This window comes from Miniopterus schreibersii (genome assembly GCF_964146895.1).
Source record: "Miniopterus schreibersii genome assembly, chromosome: 14".
Taxonomy (NCBI): Eukaryota; Metazoa; Chordata; class Mammalia; order Chiroptera; family Miniopteridae; genus Miniopterus; species Miniopterus schreibersii.
The window spans coordinates 17,788,718-17,801,670 of record NC_138114.1 but is presented as its reverse complement, the minus strand read 5'-3'; the positions used below and the strand labels follow the sequence as shown (position 1 = coordinate 17,801,670).

The 12,953-nt window shown below is 49.5% G+C and overlaps 1 protein-coding gene across 1 annotated transcript; it reads left to right on the top strand.

The window, feature by feature from the left end:
* Positions 1 to 4,419: 4,419 nt before the first annotated feature.
* On the top strand, positions 4,420 to 6,829 carry DDIT4 (DNA damage inducible transcript 4). Its single transcript, XM_081157443.1, has 3 exons — positions 4,420 to 4,825; positions 4,950 to 5,214; positions 5,488 to 6,829. Exons 2-3 carry the CDS (start codon positions 5,010 to 5,012, stop codon positions 5,979 to 5,981), a joined length of 699 nt encoding a protein of 232 aa, XP_081013569.1. The 5' UTR covers positions 4,420 to 4,825; positions 4,950 to 5,009; the 3' UTR covers positions 5,982 to 6,829.
* The last annotated feature ends 6,124 nt before the right edge of the window (positions 6,830 to 12,953 follow it).

Here is a 12,953-nt window from a genome sequence, read left to right as displayed (position 1 = left end):
CTCAAGGTTTAAGTAGGTAATACATTTTAAAAGCTTCTTTGAAGGGCTGCACAATACAATGTATTTTTAGTATTTCCATTTCAAAAAGTAGTTTTGTTGCCCTAGATGGTTTGGCTCAGTGGTTAGAGCGTCAGCCCTACAGACTGAAGGGTCTCAAGGGTCTGGGGTTTGATTCCGGTCAAGGGAAGTTACCTAGGTTGCAGGCTGGATCCCAGGCCCCTGCTGGGGTGCATGCTGGAGGCAACCAATCAATGTCTCTCTCTCTCTCTCTTTCCCTTTTCCACACTCTCTGAAAAGCAATGGGAAAAATATCCTCGGGTGAGGATTAAAAACAAACAAACAAAAAGCTTTGTTTGCAAAAAGACTCCCCACGGAGTTTTTAATTCTCCCTCCTATTGCACTGTGAAAACCCTAGGTGAAGCCCTAGGCTGTCACAGCCCTCCAAGTCAACCAGGTGCACTTATAATCTTCCCATTTGGACTATTGTTTTTCAAGTAAAAAAAGCACATTAGTGCTGGGAATACTTTTGCTGGCTTCACTGTCCTGTCTCCTACCACCACACCACCTCCTGACCCGCTGGCTCTGCCTGCCACCTATACTCCCTTCCGGAGAAGTTTCCAAAGGGCTGTGGGCCAGAGCTGTGCAGGCAAGCTAGCTGGCCTTCAGGGGTTCCCATCCTGCATTCTGAGGTTCCCAGAATCACACCCCCACCCCAAGATCTGGTTCAACTCCCCAAACCCGACTTGGGCAACTTACCACACTGAGGCCCTGGGAACTGGTGCGCAGGACAGAAACCGCCTGAACAGGGAGGGGCAGGTGGCCAGGCATGAGTGCTCATTGACTTTAAATTGCAGGCTGCCGCGGGTCCCACGGGAATGGAGCAGAGCCCAGGAGGAGACAATGTCTGCATGGTCGGCCCTCTAGCCACAGAGACTAGGACATGGGGTCTGGTTAACTCCATGGGCCTGAGTCACCCAGGACGTGACACTAGCCCACAGCCAGTGTCCCCATCAGGGTTGTCTTGATGCAGATTCGAGTTGCACATTGTGTCTATGTGTCCAGTGCTCCTGGGAGCACAACTCCCCAGGAGGCATATGTAAATGCAGAGACTCTAATGGGACCGGTGCCCTCTGGAGTTATGCAAAGGGGCAGCTTTACTCCCTACAACAAAGGAATAAAAATTTCGAAAGTATTTTGAGAAGAGTAACTGCTTGATGGTTTGGGGAGTCTCCTTTGGAAGGAAAGATGTTTTGTAATTAGATAAAGGTGGTGGTTGCACAACATTGTGAATACACTAAATGCCACTGAATTGTTCACTTTTAAATGGTTAGTTTTACTATATGTAAATTTCATCTCAAAAAAAGTTTTTTAAAGTATTTTGAGGCCCGTGAAGGTAAAGTACTAATTGCTTTAAAGATTCCCCACAACAAGTCAGCCATCTGTACAATGTCACCTCTCTCCCCAGGTTCCTGGGGTTGCTGACAATATTCCAACGATAAGAACTAGGTTACCTTAGAAGCCCCACTCCCAGACCTGAGCTGAAGAGAAAGGGAAATGCTCAGATCCATCCAAGGTTCCTGATAGCACTTGTCAGAAAGGGGATAGAAAGGTAGTAGCATCACGGTCTTCTGAAGGGCCATCCCAAAGGCCCACCTAGATGCTGGGAATCCAGATGTAGGCCTGCAATTCTGGGATAATCCACCTTCTTGCTTAATCTAGCCATCCATTTATCCACTCATTCATTTATTCACCTTGGGAATATTCATTGAGCTTCTACTGGAAGTTAAGAAGAGTAGACTACCACCCTCAACAAGCTCATAGTCCAGTGGGAAGATAAAAATAGAAACAATTATTAACAGAGCTATACACAAGGTGTAAGGATGACCTGAGGAGGGGCACCTAAGGGATGGAGGTTTGGAGTGGGGGCACTGGGAAAGGCTTCCTGGAGGAAAGGATGTCAGAGCTGGGTCTCTAAGGCAAGCCTAGGCCCAAGATGGGGAGTGGGGGAGAGAAGCACACCAAACACAGGCTTTATAGGATCTTTGAGGGCTCTGATGAGGTCTAGCTCAAAGGTCAGAGGATGGAGATGCCTCCTCCCAGGAGTGCCACATTTTTGGGTTTCCCCCACCCCATCTGCTTCAATGCAGGGAAGGGTGTGCGAGGTAATAACAAAGTCTTTTCATCTCCACCTAGGAGGAAGGGATCCTACCCTTCACCTCACAGGATGAACCAAGACCCTGCACCCTGGTTCCTCAGAGGGACTAACAGGAAATTTCCCTTTCGAGTCCAATGGTTCTGGCAGACAATGGTATGAGGCTTTATCCCTCCTTTACAAGAGTGAAGAGTATCAGCGTGGAAGCCACGTGGAGTTCTCTTCCCTCCCCCCTTCTAGGCCTCAGCCAGGCCTCTTTGCAGGTGTTTTTTTTGGTTTTTTTACCCCATATCCCACTCCCTTACACTCTGGGAAAATGCTGCAGGGTGAAGACTGCCTGTCCTTTTTAAAAACACAATGAGACAACATTAATGGATTTCTTTTGAAAAGAAACAAAATTACTTAGTTCCCATTAACACAGTCCTTCCCGTTTGGGAAAAGCTGTTTTATTAGCAGAATGAGACAGGGAATGAATAAAGGTGCTTAGCACACTGCTTCTATGATGGTGTTTATTGAGTGAATGAATGATTCCTAGTAAACCGAACTTACCAAACTGGCTCTGAATTATTTTGTTTATAAAGATCCACTTTTTAAAATATCTCTGCTTTTCTTAGATTAGTGTTCCACAGTTTTCTGAAATATACCCCCTCCTTTTTTCCTTTGCCAGAGAGAGAGAGAAAAGAAATACCCTCATTCTATCTCCTGCTGTCTCAAGTGTCCCCAGCCCAGTCAGTCTGGTGAAAGAGAGGAGTAAAGGTCCTTTGATGAATTAATTCCCTGATCTTCTCTCCTGAGCCACAGAAAGACACAACCATACAGGTAACCCCCAACTCTCTTCTTCCCACTTCAAGAGGATGTCATCTACCCCTAGCCCTCCAAACACTTCGCATAACTACCCTGACCTGGTTGGTGTCTTTAAGGTTCCCAGCAAGTGGCAGCAGTTTGAAGGATAAGTGAGAAAGGGCCAGAGTTTAGGCCTTGCAAGCCCCAGAGGCTAAGGGACTACTCTATTCTGCTGCAGTCTTGAAGATATCTCCTAATCTGAGTCCCGTAATTTATTTTTTATCCATAAATTTATTTCCAGAGGTTGTTCCCCATCTGGAAATTGAGCGTGGGGTGCAGGGCTTGAATTCCGATCCTTTCCAGTTTTAAGTCCTGATTTGCACGGATGGACCCCGAGTCAGCCTTTTTTTATTTTTAAATGGGGATGGGGTGGGACTGGCAGTGGCCAGACCTCTCCAGCAGGAGTCAGCAGTCACGTGCAACCCTGCCCTGAGGCGAGGCTCACCTGTCTGATCTGGTTCAGCTCCCGCCTGCCCCGGAGCTGGAGCATCTGATGTAAGTTTGGTTCCCTCTTCCATCAGGATCCCCTTGTCCCAGATTGATAAACCTTTAAAGAAGTAAAGGTCGAGACCGTCCGAACCTATTCCCACCCTCAGCAATCACTATGTGACTTAGAGCACCGCCGCCAGGCCAGATTTCCTGTGGCCCCGCCTGAATGATGAAACTTGGGATGGCCATTGCACTCCCGGGCTTTCCCAGAGATCTAGATCTCGGTCCTGATGCAACAATTCGGGTCTTTTACACAAAGCGCTTTGGAAGAAGGGGCGCTAGGACCCGACGGACGCCGGAGGGCTCCTGGCCGCAGTGGGCCGGGGAGTCAGTTATGCATCGCAGACATCTCTAGGGACAAGGGTGGGTCAGTGCGTCCATCTGATATGGGTCCCACCAGTTCTCAACCCCAGGACCAGGCGCTAGGAACCCCAGCCCATCAACATTCGTTTAACCACCCTCCCCAAACCCTCTCCTTGGGAGCAGTTGGGAGGTGGGAAAGGACACGGCTTGGGGGCTAGGCACATGTGGGGGTTACGGACCCCCTCATTAACCCATCCCCTGGGGCTGTAGAGTAATGGGCGGGTGGGTAGGTGGGCAAGTGGTCCGCGGGGTAGGGGGAGCTCGGTGCCCGAAGCTGCCCAGTCTTTGGACCCTATCCCCATATCCCGATCATTCTCAGGGCAGGGCTAGCGTGGGGTACGTGCGCGAGGGCCGGCCGGCTTAAAGTCAGCTCCCCTGCCGCCGTCCCGCGGGCATCCACCCGTGCGCCCAGCTGTACTCTTAGCTCCAGGGTCCCAGACTCCGGGGCAACCGTTTTTCCCTGTCCGCCGCCCCTTCAAGTTCCCCTGCCTCTCCCTCCGCTCGGGGACGGGCTACCCCATCCCCCAGCAGCACGACCCTATAATAAACAAGTCTTTCCTTGATCCTCCCCTGCCGCGAGCGCCCTCCGGGACCTTGGCAGCTGCACCGAGCCTTTCTAGAAAGGGGGCGTGGCCAAGGCTCGGGGTTCGGTGGAGCTAGCGCTGGGGCTTAGCGGGGGCGGGGCCAGACCGCTGTCACCGGGCAGGAGAGAACGTTGCGAACGTGCGCCCGGAGCCCATTGGCCGAGGCGGGCCACACTCCCGGGTCTGGATTGGGCTGTAACCCTAAGGGGGCGTGGCTCCTCTGCGCTAGTCCTTATAGGCCTCTGAGCGCTGGTGCTAGGGACCGCGGCAGGCCACGGGGGAGGTGAGAGTGGATAGGAAGGACAAGTCTGGGCAGCGCTGGGTGGTTGGCACCAGTTCGCGCACCCATTCAAGCGACACTTGTTCCAGCAGCTCTCGCTGACCGCGTTAGCTGGTGAGTGTCCCTTCTCGATGTGCCGATCCCTGCGCGGGGAGGCCTCAGTCGTGCGGGTCCTAGCGTTCGCCCAATGGTCCAGCCCCCAGACTGACGCCAGGTCCGTGCCCCTCTTGTCTTACAGCGTCTTCTGCGCTCCCGTACCCTGAGCTCATCGGCAAACGTCCTGGCGTCAGTCCTCACCATGCCTAGCCTTTGGGATCGCTTCTCGTCGTCATCGTCGTCCTCATCGTCTTCGTCCTTGTCGCGAACTCCCACCCCAGATCAGCCGCCGCGCTCAGCCTGGGTGTCGGCGGCCCGAGAAGAGGGGCTCGGCCGCTGCGCGAGCCTGGAGAGCTCGGACTGCGAGTCTCTGGATAGCAGCAACAGTGGCTTTGGGCCGGAGGAAGGTAAGCCTTGCAGGGGCCCGCCGCGACTCGGGGGTCGGGGAGGTGAGAGGGGCGCCGCACTGGAAAGAGTCAAACCCACCTTGGCTTCCTGTCCCATTAGAACCCCGACTGCAGAGGGATGCAGGAGTGTGGGAGAGGGGTTGGAGTGCAGAGCACGAGTGTGGCGTGGAAAATGAAGCACGGAATGGGGAGAAGTGCTGGTTTCTCAGCGAGACAGCATCTCCCCGGTAGTGAGTTGCTCTTACAACCTCCCCTGTGTGCTCTCCCTTTCAGACTCGGCATACCTGGATGGGGTGTCCCTGCCTGACTTTGAGCTGCTCAGCGATCCTGAGGACGAGCACCTGTGTGCCAACCTGATGCAGCTGTTGCAGGAGAGCCTGGCCCAGGCACGACTGGGCTCGCGGCGCCCCGCGCGCCTGCTGATGCCCAGCCAGCTGGTGAGCCAGGTGGGCAAAGAACTGCTGCGCCTAGCCTACAGTGAGCCGTGCGGCCTGCGGGGGGCGCTGCTGGACGTCTGCGTAGAACAGGGCAAGAGCTGCCACAGCATAGGCCAGCTGGCTCTTGACCCTAGCCTGGTACCCACCTTCCAGCTGACCCTCGTACTGCGCCTGGACTCTCGCCTCTGGCCCAAGATCCAGGGGCTGTTTAGCTCCGCCAACTCTCCCTTCGTCCCTGGCTTCAGCCAGTCCCTGACGCTGAGCACCGGTTTCCGAGTCATCAAGAAGAAGCTGTACAGCTCGGAACAGCTGCTCATTGAGGAGTGTTGAACTTGGGCCTGGGGGGTTGACACTGCCCCTACAGCAGACAACTGAACTTTTGGGGTGGACACTGGCAGGCAGGAGCTAGGAACTGATGCCTGTCAGAGAACTGACAACAGCCACCGGAGGGGAGGAAGGTGAGGTGGAGGAAAGTGTTTCCTGGGAAGCTCACTGAGGTGTGTGTAGGTGGCTTCTCATTGGGGGTACAGCTTGCCCCTCAGTACTGTAGCATGAAACAAAGGTTTAGGGGCCAACCAGGCTTCTGGCTGGATGTGTATGTAGCATGTACCTTATTTTTATTGTTACTGACAGTTAAGACAACAGTGGTGTGAAAGCCAGGAGAGCAGCTGGGCTGCACTGGCCTCTCTGTAATTGCAATGGGTGTGTGCTCAAGGTAGCTGGCCCTGGTGGGAGGGGGGAAGTCATCGAGGTGTTTTGTGTATCTCATGGTCTGAAGGGGCCGAATGTGGTTGTTCTTTGTTTTTGCATCTTTTGTTTTTTTGATGGGAGCTTCACTACTGACCTGTTCTAGGCAGCTATCTTACAGACGCATGAATGTAAGAGTAGAAAGGGGAGGGTGTTGGGATCACTTGGGGATCTTTGACACTTGAGAAAAAAATACACCTGGGAGCTGCATTTGGCCCATCCCCTGATGTGTACTGAAAAGTGTATCTGTGAGGGGTGGGGCTGATTGGGGTGGGGCTGGAACCCCTCCCCCAGAGGAGTGCCATCTGGGTCTTCCATCTAGAACTGTTTACATGAAGATACTCGCTGTTCATGAATACACTTGATGTTCAAGTATTAAGACCTATGCAATATTTTTTACTTTTCTAATAAAAAAGTGTTTGTTAAAAGTTGGTTGAGTCTCTTATTAGTGCTAAGAAATAAAAAGGAGTGGGATGGGTGCTGTTAAAAGGTGGGTCTCATCAGATTCGGGTCCACCTGTGTTTCTCTGTACCTTTCCGAGGCTGCCTGCCAGCCTGGTAATGGAGGTATGTGGGTTGGGTGCCATCTGTGCCAAGGACTCTGGATCCCTGGCTCTGCTGACTGAGGCTACCAGGGAAAATCTCAAAAAGGTAAGGAGTGAGTCAGACCTCCCACAGAGGCCTGTAGGCAGAGCTCACCTGGCTGAGGGGGGGGGGAAGGTGCAGGAGGCCCTGGTACAAGGCCCCCTAAGCCCAAGGTCCTTACAGGCAATGAAAGGACTGCAAGAGACTTTTTCTGTTAAAAAAGTTCTATCTGTGTTGTAATCATGAAAATTACAAATTTTATCTTTGGATATAAAAAGGCTATAGGGCAGAGACATCAATAAGTGGATTTTGAAAAAGAATTATTTCTTTCAAGCCTCTTAACTAGACAAGGAAAATAGGGCTCAGAGAGGGATATGACCTACCACTGGGAGGTGTGGCCCAGGCAGGTGTAGACCACACAACACACACACACAGACAAGGGGATTGCAGCCTGTCTTCATGAATGCCCTGGGTGACCTGGACTCATTGTACTCTCTGGGCCTCAATTTCCTTATCAGTAAAATTGGGGATGGGCCAGATGAAGGCCAAGGCCTTTTCCACTTCTCATTCCCTGTGACTATCAGGCGGTCCTCCCACACTGGCCTTTGGAGAGTTGTTATCTCCCTTGTTTCTCTTCCTGGTCCCAGATAGGCCTTGTTTGCCCAACTGTAAAACAGTTCTTCCACTTGAGTGTGTAGTCAGATCTCTTGGGCCCCCAGTTAGAACACAGATCCCTGGACACTGGTGGAGATTCTGACCCAGTGCAGCTGGAGAAGAACCCCAGGAATCTGCATTTTCATCAGGGATTCTGCCACAGGGGCCTGAACTTTGGGATGGTTTAGAAGACTTGCATCTCTTTGGTGGAACTGAGTGACTTGTTTCCCAAAATGAGTGAATTTGGGTTAGAACTAGATTTGAAAATGGTGAGAGCAAGTGAGAAGTTACCCACAGCAGTTTTAGGAGAGCCCTCACACTCGTTTTCTGAGCACATCCTCCTAATAGCCGCCCTGTGAAGTGTGGGTCCCGCGGGGGTTTGCAATGTTGTACAGATTAGCAAACAGGAGCCCAAGCCTTTGAATGGCTATCTTCTCACCGTGGCTGACCTGTCCACTCAGCCCCTCAGGGTGGGAGCTGGGAGAGAAGCAGGTTCAACATTTGTGTGGTGTCCGAGGGTCACCTTCCCATAAATTGAGATTAGTGCCAATGCTCATGCCTGTGCTTCCCTGGCCCCAAAGGAAGAGCAAGGAAAACAACTGTGAATAGCTCCAGAACAGGTCTGTCGGTATATGGAGGCTGCATGGCACAGTGAGCATTAACCCCTCTCCAGGACTAGGAGGCAGCGAGCACACTCAGCTTTTCTTAGATGGTTAGACTGAGGCCAGAGGAAAGCTTGGGTTCCCAAGAAAGCTCACCTGAGACACTCTCTCCTGAAGCTTCCTCCTCACAGGGCTTGAAAATCTCCACAAGCAGGACAGCTCCCTAGGTGGGAGCTCCTAGGCTGCCTAAGATGCAGCAGGAAGCTTTGCCCCAGACATTGGGCTTTTGGAGGGAAGATGAAGCAGGCTCCTTTTTTTTTTTTTTAATATATCTATTGATTTCAGAGAGAGGGAAGGAGAGGGGGAGAGAGAGACAGAAACATCAATGATGAGAGAGTCATTGATCGAGCCCACAACCGGGGCATGTGCCCTGACCGGGAATCGAACCCCGATCGCCTGGATCCCAGGTAGATGCTCAACCGCTGAGCCATGCCCGGCTGGGCAAAGCAGGCTCCTTTTTGCTAAGGCTGAAGTCCAATTTGGAAAATGCTTTCAGAAATTACTGTATTAAGCCTATAAAATTTGTACTGATTACATCCCTTTGTATAGGATTCCCTCCCTTATTTCTGTTTCCCACTTTATCAGATACTACTCTAGAACCTGCAATAGCTCCCAATCATCAGATTCTACTGTCTGCCTCTCAATACCTTTGGTATTGGGCTCTAGTCACCCTATCTGGGATACTCCCTACCACTCTGCTTCTTCTGGTATAGGTCAGTGTGCCCTGTCCCCTTTTCTAGCCCCAGACTCTGCTATTCCACCAGGGATGTGGGCCTTGCCTTGTCTGCAAAGCCTGTCCTTCCTTTAAGGCCCAGAGCAAGTTCTAGCCCTTTTATGACTCCCCTCTCCCTCCCCTTACCTCACCCTTGATGATTGCAGTGTTGGAAGCTTAGCAGTTTTCTGATCTCATTGTATGCACTTGTTTAGTATCCATCCGGCTCTGTGGGACACCCCTCTCCCTTGGCTCAAACAACACAAGATTGCCCCACCAGCCTCAGACTCTCAGGCTACGGAAAGAGCAGGGCAGGGCAGTGATGCTTTGTTGTTTCATTATACCTGTCACCTAGTGTAAAGGAATATTAAAGGCTGAGATCCTGGAAGAGAGGTAGTGTCCTTGTGGCTAAGGCCACCATGCAGCAGAGGCAGTGAAATCTGGGTTTGAATCCTGGCTCAGACATTTCTAAGCTGATGACCTTGAGCAACTAATTTTCAGTTTCCTCATCTGTAACGTGGGGATGATAGTGAGGAAGCCAGTGGCTGGGCAAGAGATGGGGGACCTGAGCCTTGGTGAGCTGGCAACAGAGCAAGCACCCTGCACAATAGGGACCACCTTTGGCTTCTTTCCCCTCTGGTCCTGCTTTCCTCTAGCATCTTTTCAAAGGCCACCATCTTAACAACAGTCATGTCAACGTATAATCTTAATAAAGGCTTGTGAAAAACATCATTTTGGAGTAATGTGCTCAGACAGATTTACTTCTAAGCTGTATTCTTCTAAGTCTGGCATATATTAAGCACCCTGTAAAAGGTTCCTTTCATAAGCCCTGGCCAGGTAACTCAGTTGGTTGAAATGTTGTTCCAATACTCCAAGGTTGCAGGTTCGATCCTCAGTCTGACCACCAGGGGAAAAAAAAGTTTCCTTTAGTTTTACCTAATGGTTCAGAAGGAAATGTAAAGGCCCAGAGTGGCTCAGTGAGCAGGTCTGCAGGGTTAAGATGGGAAGTGTGGCCTCCTACCTCCTGGTCCTTTCATTCAACCCACTGAGCCCCTCTGGATCCCCAGATCAGGCGGCCTGGGTCAGCCATATCCTGCTTTTGCTGGTGGAGGTGGCCAAATGCTGCTGGGGCAGCCCAGCATAAGGTTACGGAAACCAGGCCCAATTAATAGATTATTACAGGACTCTGCAGTTATCCCAAAAGGGGGGCTCTTTTTGAAAGAATCACAAATTAGAAAACAGCCCATTAAACCCAGATGTCCATGCAGAGACCCAGCTGAAGAGTCTTCATCCCCATCTCAACCATGGTGATATCTGTCTGTGGTCATGTGGTACTGATGGCTCTGAAAGCAGACACTGATGAACTGCCACTTGACTACTGCATTCATTCAGTCAACCTATATATAATTAAATGGATCCATGGGGCTGCAAGAGAAAGCCAAAGTAAGTGGGAACCCCTAAGGAGCTGACTCTCTCTCTTTCTCTTTTTATCTCTCACCCTACTCTCACATTTATAAGCAAAATTGTGGGGTATAAGGAGAGAAATGAGTACACACTCCATTTTTCCTATCCCTAACTTCCCAGGAAAAAATGTCCAACAATATAGAATGACTAAGTATATATAAGATAAAACTAATTAAACTGTATACTTAAAATTGGTACATTTTATTGAATGTAAATTATGCTCCAATGCATCAATTTTTGAAAAAGGTATATATATATCAAGAGAGTAAAAAGAGCCCAATCTGCATGGCTCAGTGGTTGAGTATTGACCTATGATCCAGAGATTGCAGTTTGTATATATATATACACACACACACAAAAAGTAACTCAAAGTGGATCATAAACCTAAATGGAAGAGCTAAAGTATAAAACTCTTAGAAGAAAATATAGGAGTAAATCTTCATGATCCTGGATTAGGCAATATTTCTTACCTATGACAGCAAAAGTACAAGTGATAAAAGAGAAGATCAACAAGTTGGGCAAATTAAAACATTTGTATTTCAAAGGACACAATCAAGAGAGTAAAAAGAGCCCAATCTGCATGGCTCAGTGGTTGAGTATTGACCTATGATCCAGAGATTGCAGTTTGATTCCCTGTCAGGGCACAGACCCCGTTTACAGGCTTGATCCCCAGTGAGGGGCATGCAGGAGGCAGCCGATCAATGACTTTCTCATCATTGATGTTTCTCTCTCTCCCTCTCCCTTCCTCTCTCTAAAATCACTGAAGATATATTTTTTTAAAAAAAGAGAGAGTAAAAAGAGACCCACAGACTGGGAGAAAATATGTTGCAAATCACATGTTGGTAAGAGATTTGCATCTAGAATGTATAAAGAGCTCTTATAACTCAATTTAAAAATGAGCGAAGGATCTGAATAGACATTTCTCCCAAGAAGATGTACAAATGATCTTTAAGCCATTCATGAAAAGATGTTTAACATTCTTGGTCATTAGGAAATGTAAATCACTTTCAATGAGATATCATTTCATATCACCAGAATGGCTATCATCAAGAAGACAGATAATGTCAAGTATTGGCAAGGATGTGGAGAAAGTGGAGCCCTCATACGTTGTTGGAGGAATTGTAAAATGGTGCAGCCACCTTGGAAAACAGTTTGGCAATTCCTCATAATGTTAAACATAGAGTTACCCTCTGACTCAGCAATTTCACTTCTAGGTACATAGCCAAGAGAAATAAAAACATGTTCATACAAAAACTTATCTATGAATGTTCATGGCAGCATTATCCATAATTTCAAAAAAAAAGAGAGAAAAAACTCATGGGCACAGACAACAGTGGGGTGATTGCTGGGGGAAGGGGGAAGGGGGTTGGAGAGAGGTGGAAGAGGGTATAGGAGGGATAAGTGGTGATGGACAGAGATTTGACTTGGGGTGGTGAACATGCAATACAGTGTGCAGATGATGTGTTGTAGAATTGTGCACCTAAAACCTGTGCAATTTTGTTAACCAGTGTCACCCCAATAAATTCAATAAAAAGGAAATAAATAACTAAGTTTTTAAATGTTTTAATACACAAAATATATAAAATGAGCTCCAGAGGTTTTAAAACATAAATTATGGCTCCACAATTAAATATGGTCATTTATAAACCATATGTAAATATGGAAGTAAATATGGTAAATTTTTCAGCAAGAAAAGGAAAACAAAAGTAAAGCCATGAGTATTTTGGATCAAATTTATTCATTGTCTGTCTCTGCCAATAGAATGTCAGCCCACATTTTTTGTGTCTAGAACAGAGCCTGGCCTATTGAATATACTGAGCCCAGGCTCTGCAGAAGGAGGCTACTGGAGGGCTGAGGCCATCTCCTGGGTGCCTGGTGGCCATCATGGCCAAGCAGGGACTGGGGCCAGGAAGATGGTGGTGGTGCCCTCCAAGGGCATTAACATTTCTGGCAATTTCTACTACAAACAAGTTGAAGTATCTGGCCAGGGGATGAACACCAACCCATCCCTCTGCTCTTACCACTTCTGAGCCCCACCCCTCATCCCCCCACCCCCACCCCTCATCTCCCCACCCCCACCTCTCAATCCCCCACCCCCGTCGGGGCCTGGCTCCCGAGGGGGCTGGAAGTCCCAGGCAGCCCCGCCACCTGGAGGGGAGGCGGCAGGGGGCCAGGGCCCAGTACCAGAAGGAAAAGCCGCTGGTGAGGCCGAGGAAACAGGCCAGAAGGACCGCGGAGAAGAAAACTGACAGATACACAGAGGTCCTCAAGACTGGACTCCTGGTGTTAATTCCTCAAAAAAAAAAAAAAAAGCTAATGAGCATGTGCAGAAGGAAGGCAGGCTGGAAAGGACCCTGACATCTCCAACCTGCCATCTCCTGGGGAGGCCCATTTGGGCCACTTCCAAACACTTTTTAAAAAATTGTTGTAACGTACACAACATAAAATTTACCATCCTTACCATTTTAAGTGTACAGTT